Source organism: Sinocyclocheilus anshuiensis, unplaced genomic scaffold (genome assembly GCF_001515605.1).
Source record: "Sinocyclocheilus anshuiensis isolate Anshui unplaced genomic scaffold, SAMN03320099.WGS_v1.1 scaffold943, whole genome shotgun sequence".
Classification (NCBI taxonomy): domain Eukaryota; kingdom Metazoa; phylum Chordata; class Actinopteri; order Cypriniformes; family Cyprinidae; genus Sinocyclocheilus; species Sinocyclocheilus anshuiensis.
This window is the reverse complement of record NW_015542391.1, coordinates 640709-650525: the sequence shown is the minus strand read 5'-3', so window position 1 is coordinate 650525 and position 9817 is coordinate 640709. Positions and strand designations below refer to the sequence as shown.

Genomic DNA, 9817 nt, shown 5'->3' with positions numbered 1-9817 from the left:
CAAAAAAAAAAAAAAAAAAAAAAGAAAACTTAGCCAAAATAAAATTAAAAATAAAATCAAACGGTAGTAAATAAGATTCACAACATTTCTGAAGCCTAAAATAACTATGTTTAACAATAAACAATTCACAATATTTCAATATTTATTCAATTTCTATTAAATTTTTTATATAAATTAAAATTAGTGCTGTCAAACGATTAATCATTATATGTATACATACATATATTATGTAAACAAAAACTTTTATTTTGGATGCGATTAAATCGCAATTAATTGTTTGACAGCACTAATTAAAATACATGGAGAACGTTAATAAATATCTTTCAATCTCTCCACCCCCCCTCTCTCTATCTCTATCCATTTTATATATTGTTTATATATAAAACAATACATAGACTGACTTTTTAAATAACTTTTTTACAATATATTTTAATATTTATTCTATTTAAATGTTTGTAAAGATTTCACACAAAGTATTTGCTAATATTCATGATTTGTTAATATTTATTTTTTAATATAAAAACAATGTCAGAGATCATTATATATTGACTTTTTCAATAAACATTTAATAATATATATTAATATTTTCCTAAGTTCAATTTTTGTAAATATTTTATATTTTATATAAATAATACCCAAATATTGGTTAATATTTATTTTTAATTTATACATAAATAAATACATATTAACAAATTATTGAATTTTAATTAAATTGAAAACAAAGACTTTATAACAGATTGACAAGGCTGTCCGTAGAATTTGGAACTAACACTTTTGTTCAGCCAAGTGGAAACTTATCGGATGATGCCCAAAATATCAAAATGATTAACGTCATCCTGCCTGACAGATTTTCAATAACTGTGGTAAATCATGGTAACAATAAAGATTTCTTGAAGTATGCAAGAATTAATCTACAAGAATATAAACTAGCAAAAATCACAAACACAATGGTTTTCAAAGGCAGCAAAGCTTTGTGTTGTGTACACAGATGCTTGGAGGAGCATTACACTCAGTGCTGCAATCAATGTGATGCATGCGCAGTAGCCAGGTGTCACCAGTGTTCGCCACACTGGGGTGCTCTCCTCTTTAAACAGGGTATGATGGGGATCATAACAACCCTCTAATTCACTGTTGCCCCGCCTCTATTCATAGTGACAGCAGCTTGTGTCTTAACAAACCCGCAGAACAGGCTGAAAATAGACTCACACAGCAAAATAAATGCCCAAGCCTGAGGGGACTAAGTGTATCCATGTCTAATCTGGTTACGTATGCCAGCCGGACACAGCCGCCCGCTGCCAGAGCCTGGCGTGTGAGAAAAGCAGCTCAGTGACAGCTCTGAGGAACTGCTCCCTTCCTGCCAGACTCTCTGGGCCGTGCTCCAAACGGACATCCTTACATGAGGTGTGCTACTAAGACATCTGAGGAGACACAAATTAGAGGGTGACACGGGAATGGATTTTCAAAAGTCTCCCGTCCCACTCCCACAAAAAAAAAAAATCCCATCCCATCCCAATCCCACGAAAAAACTGGGGAAAATCCCATCCCGTCCCAATCCCAGAAGAATGATTCCCATTGCCTCCCACTCCCGTGTTGTGTTTTTTTGGCTGGAATCTGTCAGTTACAGTAAAAATACAGTACAGATCACAGCATGCCCACTTTAGTTGAATAAAAATCCAAAATGTAGTTTTTTGTTATTTTATTGAACTGAAAGCCAGCTTAAACAATGAACAGTGTGCATTGCACACACATTAAATTTAATGTAAATCATCCATGCAAACACACACACGTTTTCTATTTGAATTGGTTCATTTGAAAGTAGACATTTCACTCTCTATATATTTTTCATAAATGGAGTTTCAAAGTTTCTCACTCAAGTTCAGAGACCAAGACGGCAGAAAGCGCATCCTGTTTGTTTGAATTATTTTACAGATGCGCAACGTTTCGTTGTTATTCTGAGTGCACACAAATAAACGTAGAGTCTTTACAGATTCAAAAGATGTATTACTCTTATCTGTATTATCAAAAATTATGGAGTATTTTAAGAGCAAGTGAGCGCATCGGCGCCTCCATCTGTCCTGCAGTGAGCGTGTTACTGTTCAGCTTCCACACTCCGCACTGACACTTGAACAGTGCACATTCCTCTAGGCTAACATTAGATTGAGCAGCCATGTAAAGTTGCTACTACATATATCTTTCAGATGAAAAGCCATATTTGAGGTCGATGAATGACAGGCGAGCGTTTGGATGTCTTGCCCGATGTACTATATTACCACATAGACCAGCCGTTAACGATCTGTCCGTCACGGACTGCGTACGTCATTCACTTAAACAGCCACACCAAAGCAAACAGGAGGAGACTAGAATGGAGTTCAAAATTAAAATATACAGTTTATTTATATAAAAGGTATATTTGTGTATAAAGTTGGGTATCATGGTGTTATTACGATTCCCGGTCCCGCCCACTCCCGCTGACATTTTTTCCTGTCCGGTCCCAATCACGCAATTAATAGTGATTTTGTTTCCCATCCCGCGGGATTCCCGAAAAAATGTCAGCCTCTAGTGCAAATCCACAACAACTTTATCATATTTATGAATTAATAACTGAATAAATTAATAATAAAAAATACCTTAAAATACTAATTAAGATGTGTACACTTACATGTACTCAAGGTGTAAGAAGGTTGGTTATTACTTTTAACTGGATGGTTACACCACATGACCTTTTTAGAGAAGGCTACCAAAGCCATGACATTGTGCTTTTGCACAAAGTGCCAAGCTATTCGCTAACACCCATTAATGTCACTAAGTCTTTGATAATCAGACATACAGTATCTTAAGGACAACGGTCAAAGACACACCACGTTACGTAACCGGTGATCACATAAAAGAAATCCATGTGCTTTGCTGATGAAAGCATGATGACATCTGTGTTTAAGTTCCTTTTGCTTTATGGATTTAAAATAAAACAAGAAAGGATGTGCAAAAACAGTCATTTTAGATTATATTTTCATCAAATATTATTAAGTCCAACACTTTTATTTTCATTTAGAATAACATAAACATGCACCAATAAATTGTGCAAAGACAAAACCAGTAAAAACAATAATAAAATCAGTAAATACTACATATTCAAAGTAGTGCTGTCAAAATTAACACGTTAACGCAGGTGATTCATTTTTCCAGTTTAACGGCGTAAAAAATATTTAATGCAGTTAACGCAGGGGCGGGGCTAGGGCTGGCCACCCCACTCACAACTGCTGCTTCTGCCTCTTTTTTCTTGACAAGTATTGTGTTTATTTAGATGCAGAATGCCTTTATGACCACATCTGTGTATGGGAGACTTTTCAGATGCACATGCCACCTTTGACTCAGCACCAGGCGCTAGTCTGATGAGTGCGGAAAAGGTACAGGTGACGAGCGAGCATCAATAGAACAACAGTGAACTGTGGTCAGATGAGATGATGTCAGGCCATATGCCAGTAAAAACGAATCTTCTTGTCCTGTTAGCCGTTACACTGTGCTCGTAGCGTGTGCTCTTCAATTGCACGCACAAAAACGGCGGAGTGCGCTGTATACTGTATCACTTCATATTAAAGCACGAATTAAACTATGAGCATACGTGTCAGATTCATGTCACGTTCAGCAGTGGCAGCTCTTAAAGAAATAGCAGCCAAATAACCTAATAACCCCGCTGCTGTGAAGTCTGATAATAAAAAAAAAAAAAATAAAAAAAAAAGAGGAAATCAATAACTTATCATAGCTTTATGGATTCATATATTTAATTTAGAATTTAGTGTTTGATAACTTTATTCAATTTTTGCATATTTCCTACTTGCTGAAGGGCACAGGTATGACATTTATTATAATGGGTTTATGTGAAGATTGTTTTAAGTTCACTTAAATTAGAAGTTGTTTTTAAAATTCTAATAAAGATTAAAATTGATAGGTTAGCTCTCAATTAGCCTATACTGTAATGTTAGCATAGTCAACATCACATATAGTCGATGGTTAAACGATAGGAGGAAAAAAATTCCTAGAGACATCAGTAGTATTGGTATCAGTGATGCTGGCCTTCAGTCATAAAAAAAGATGCCATTAAACAAATATTAAAAATATACTGTATTTATGTTGTTTCTACATTAATTTCAAGATTGAATTTGAAATTATTGCAATAAAAGTATATTTTAAATCTTTAATGATAGGTGGGATTAATCGCAATTAATCATGATTAATTTCAGAAAAAATTTGAAATTAATTCGTTATTTTTTTAATCGACCGACAGCACTAATTCAAAATCAAAATTAAATATTTTTATCCCATTATTTAGAAATTTCTTTGAAATTCTGTCATTTATTCACCCTCATGTCAATCCAAACCTGTATGACTTTTTCTGTTAAAAAAAACAAAAAAAAACAAAAGATGATATTTTGAGAGATGCGTCTCTCTTTTTTTCTTTTTTGTCCACACAATGAAAGTTGACGGTCACCAATATTTCACAAAAATTCTTCAAAATATCTCCTTTTGTGTTCCACAGAAAAAAGTCATATAGTCATAACTCTGAAAGCATCTTAAATGAGCAAATTAATGAGAAATATTTGTAATACTGTAACTTTCAAATCTCAGAGCCCTCCTAGTACAAAACCACAATTTATTGAACCCAAGCTGCAATAAGAATCTAGCATTAACAAAGTGAGTCTAACTCTTTTGTTAATTCTACAAAATATGGCCCATTTATTTGTTTAATTCTAAGGGTTTAGAAAGAAAATTGTAATAAAATAAACTGTCATAAATGTGTCAAAATTGTGTCGCAAAAAACTGATTGTAATTGGTATAATTTAAATAAAAGTACAATGATATGATGCCTTTAAAGAGCAAAGTTGCTGTCACCTGTTGAGTGCAGCACATGGCACAGTCCCAGAATGATTTTCACAACATCCCTCCACAAAAAAACTGAGGTCCCATATACTTTAATGCTGTTAGTACAGAGCATCGAATAACTAGCTGACAAAGCCCTTTGCTGAAACAACAGCGGATCCAGCTTTACTTTCACTACAAACATTGAGAGCTACTCTCCTTTACTGATGGCTGTTATCACTCTAGAGACTGCACTACATCACGTACCAGTTGCCACGTCCATATTACAGCCACTGTAAAGGAGGAAACATTACCCCAGGGTAGGGCTGTGCAATTAATCTCATGCGATTGTCATGCGCATCTCGTCAGTAAAGCCGGTTCCGTGATTGGTAGTAAATCTCCATCACCTGCTTTCAGATGGAGCAGCATTTAATACACAAATGACATGCGATTAATTGCACAGCCCTACCCCAGGGAACAAGAGTAGTGATCAACTTTCACAGGCCAGTTATAACAGAGAATACAACTTTAATGCATATGATGCAAATTGCAATCAAGGTGTTTCAAGTCAGTCACAGTAAAAAAAATTTAAAAATTAAATGCTCAAACTGGCCAAAAAGTAAAAGAAATATATTTTTTAAATATACACCTAGGATGCCTCGAGGGTGAGTAAAACACAGGCTAATTTTCATTTTTGGATGAACTAACCCTTTAATGGCATTAATAATATGGTAAATGTGATATACTCATTATAAAATTACATTGCAAATTTTCTACAAAATTCTGGAAACTAACAAAAATCGTCATTTAAATTGCAAAGATATCCTGGTGGGACTCCTAACTGATCAAACAGATTTGCACAAATGTCTGAAAATGTCTGTGATTTCGTTTGATTCATTCGGACAGTTCACTCACGCACTGAATTGTTTGTAGCGATTTCTCACACTGAAATAGTAACAGGATACTTTATAAGACGCAAAACCAAGAGCACTGGATTGAATTGATATAGACCTTAGCCAGGTTAGACTGCATATTGAATTTAACGCAGATGAAAACGAGGCTGTGAAGGATAGACTTACAGTCTTAACAATGACAGGCACTGTACATATTCACTGTGCATTTTATAACTGCAGCTTGTGTACTGCAGTTAAAGACAATGCACATACTTATATCCATAAGTGTATCAAAAAAAAAAAAGTATTAGGCTGATGATACACGGGGCAACTTTTTGAGCAATTTTGCCGGGCAACTTTTATTTTGAGCAGTGTTGCTTGGGCACTTTACCATTAAGAATGTGTAACAAATTTCTATCTGGATACTTTAGATTGGTTGTGGGCCCTGTGTCTCACCTGGGGGCTGTTTCATAAAACAAGTTTACCAAACAAGGCAGGCTTATTTCAGTTAGTCTGACTTATTTTGAACCAAATCAACTGACAATAAGTCAGACTTATTTGGTAAACTTGTTTTATGGAACAAGCCCCTGGTTGTCTGTTGACGGCACCATTGCTCAAAATGTTGCCCCGTGTATCATCAGCCTTAGGCTATATGGGGATGTTTTTTTTATGGGGTGTCTGTGAAACTATGCCCCTATTTTAAAGCTGAAATTTTAAAAAGAACAAAATTTTAATTAAAGCTGAACCATTTCTTCAATTGGAATTACAAAAACAACAATTGTTCTCAAACAGGTTTCCAAAGCACTCCCTACCTGCCATTGGTTTGACAAACTGATAACCCCGCCCCCAAAACCACGCCATTGGTTGAGACAATGTTGATACGCTGGCGATGATCGGGACATTTAAAAAATAGCTTAGATTTTCCAGCGAATTACTAAATATTACGGTGTGAAAGAGGAAAATGTTTACACACTTCAGCTGGATGTGTCACTGGAAATATAAACGAAGGTGACTTAAAAATATGAAAGAAGCAGAAGTGCTGCATCTTGACTTGATGCAAAATACACCTGTGGCATCTGAGCTGCGTCTAAACTCATGACTGCCATCATACAGTACTGAATTAAACAATACTGCAGGCAACTTTGGATTGGTTATGACGGCAGCGAATGCATTTCACCCGTGCTCCGGGTTTTTCTTACCTTACACGGAAACGGCAGATTAGATGCAACTTTTTCCATTGCCAAGTTCCTTATGCTCGGCGTGAGAGGGCCGCGACAAGTTGGACAGCAGCTGAGCTTTTGCCGACACTGGTTACACACCAGATGCCCAGCCTGGCACTGCAAGATCGGGGGCAGCACGTAGTCGAAACACACTGGGCACTCAAACAGCGCTGTCAGTTCGGCTGACTGTCCCGGTAGGGCAGCGACTGGAAGGGCTACAGCGGCCGCGGGGACCGTACCAGAGCCCGCGACAGAGCCGGATACCCCCGCGGCGGCTACTGCTGCTGCTGCTGCGGCGGCGGCAGCAGAGGCTGTTGTTCCTCCAGAGCCTCCATGCTTACTTCCTCCTGCTTTACCAGCTCCTAGTCCTCCGGCCGCACCACCCGCAGAGGACGGACGGCTCATGGCGAGGAGTGTAGATCTCTAACGGTGTAAAACCCAGACGAGTTCAAACCCGAGAGCCCCACCGTATACTCCTGACTGAAGACAGACACGGTTCCGAACAGCCTCCAGTCCCCCGCGGATACAACATGGCCGCCATAGTTTGAGAGCGAGTAACGAGTCTATTGGATGAAGGGGTTTTGATTGACACTCTCCTCAGCCAATCACAGAGCCGCTCTTGACGTTTACGTAAGAGTCGCTGGAATATGTAGTAATTACGTGAGTGGCTTTAGTGAAGTAAACAGCAAACAGCTGCACTGTGGCCCTTCAACACGACCAAGGATGTTTCACCGTTCTATGCAATCAGAGGAGACTGTTGCATTTATAAGCCTCAAACCATTTTTTTACTAAACAAAATTAGTTATGTGGATTAGGTCTAAATAAAGTTTTTACAGGGCTATTAAGTGGAACAAGACATAAAGGGAACAAAATAACATTATATTATCATGGTTATATTTCATACCTCTAATAAACCCCCTCTATTCTGGTTCAGTGAATAATTTTTTCACTTCATGCTTGGTATGCACAGAAGAAATGTATACACAAACAAAATGGATAAACTACATTACAATTAGCTGTTTTCGCACTCTTTTCATACATTCTTAAATTTGATACATTTACATTTTGAAATACACATTTCTGGAATACTGTAATTCCTAATATATGTACATCTGATGTTATTTGTTCTCTGAATAAAGTGCATTGCTTCCACCATGCTCTACCATTTGAGCTACATATACACCTTTGTTAACTTGCTATAATGTACACTTAACCATTTAACAATTGTTATTTCAGAAACTGTGTAAATCTCACTTGCTGTGTCTAAATCATACATCTATATATTCTCCATACATCATCAGGACTGATCATTTACTATACCATATCAGATGACCAGAAGCATGGACATGCAAGAAGAGTGTCTAAATACTCAATATTTAATATAGTTTTCATAACGGCATTATAGTAGTATTAATATTTAAGTAGTATCAATATTTATTCCTGGAGTAAAAGCACACCGATCTCTCCCTATCTAACCGGCTCCCTCTGCTGGCATTTCATGGATTTATTTTAAAATTCACTATATATAATTACATTTCATTTACACCTAATAATATTTTCAAATAATGAAGGCATTTATGAAATATCTGAATAACTGTCCTTGAAAGGCTTTCCTTCTACCTACAAAAAAAAAAAAAAAAGATTTTTTTTAAACAACTAAATTTGTTCTATGTAAATACATGAGATACATGAGCTTGTGAAACAACAACCAAACACACAATTTATGAATTGATTTTATTTTGTGTACTTCCAAAAATGAACAATAAATGGTAATTGGCTGTTATTGTGTAAGAATCTAAACAAGACAAAACTACTGAAAGGCAAATTCATAGTTATCGATTGCTTATTTACAGAATCACTTCCATACTAGTAAGAAACCACAGCAGGTCATAAAGCATCATAGTCATCCTCATCTTCATGCTTCCTCTTAAGAGAGGTTGAGTCACTAGATGAATTCTGTGACACCATATTGGTAGTAATGAGGATGTTCTTGGAGCCAATGAGAGATGGGTTGATGAGGACATTTTGAACTGTGGGAGTGGTAGGAGTAGCTGTGAAAAATTAAATCATTAATTTAATGAGGTTACTGCTATGATTCAGCACATGATCTTAAATCTGGCATGTTTTTATTTCTCTAAGCTCAATCAATAGCTTAACTTTTCATCTGCTCACTGATTTGGCACAAAATGTTCCATATGGTCCTCAATACAAAAGAAGACCACACAAGAAGAACTACTTATTCCAAGGTAGAAACTTACCTGATTTGACAGAGGCAGCCTGTGAGGAAGGAATCTGAACTGTAAAGCGCTGGCCGGTCAGTGACACAGGCGTCCCCACTTTAGTTCCCACTGTCTGCACTGATGGCGTACCTGCAGTAAATACAATGATGGTCCTTTAAACCTTTAGATTTTGCACTTGTTCACCAGGGAGAGAAAAAAAAAAAAAAGTAAAAACTAAATGCTCCTCTTGTAATAATGGAGATTAGTGAATGTATATTGGAAATTGTGTGCATGCAAACTCTTGAAATGCTTGAAATCTTTGAGTACACTTATAACTGACCAAGAGTTGGAGTGCTTGGCCTACTGGACACTGCCCCCACACTTAACCGTGGCACTGTTATCCTGCCCGCAAACGAAGACACCTAAACATTCAAATCAAATCCATATCAGACTGTACATTCTGCCATACATTTTAATTTACATCTGTTTGTATCCTTTGAAGAACCCGCATTCTCACAATCTAGACAAACCTGGATATGGAGATGAGAATACTGAATTTCAAAAGTTTCTATCAGGCTTAATATAGTTAAGCGAAACTAAAACAATAAAAAAAAAAAAAAAAAACGTATTA

At 36.6% G+C, this 9817-nt stretch overlaps 2 protein-coding genes across 2 annotated transcripts in view; both read right to left on the bottom strand.

Annotated features, from left to right (window-relative positions):
* Nucleotides 1-7873, bottom strand: part of LOC107692789 (E3 ubiquitin-protein ligase Siah2) — a 33311-nt gene extending 25438 nt beyond the window's left edge. Inside the window, exon 1 of the mRNA XM_016491982.1 lies at nt 6947-7873. Coding sequence (XP_016347468.1) covers nt 6947-7372 — 426 coding nt within the window. The 5' untranslated portion in view covers nt 7373-7873. The remainder of the gene's footprint in view (nt 1-6946) is intronic.
* An 826-nt stretch (nt 7874-8699) lies between these two features.
* Nucleotides 8700-9817, bottom strand: part of LOC107692790 (transcription initiation factor TFIID subunit 9-like) — a 5100-nt gene continuing 3982 nt past the window's right edge. The window contains exons 5-7 of the mRNA XM_016491983.1: nt 9527-9608; nt 9226-9336; nt 8700-9018 (exon numbers count right to left, since the gene is read on the bottom strand). Coding sequence (XP_016347469.1) covers nt 8855-9018; nt 9226-9336; nt 9527-9608 — 357 coding nt within the window. The 3' untranslated portion in view covers nt 8700-8854. The remainder of the gene's footprint in view (nt 9019-9225; nt 9337-9526; nt 9609-9817) is intronic.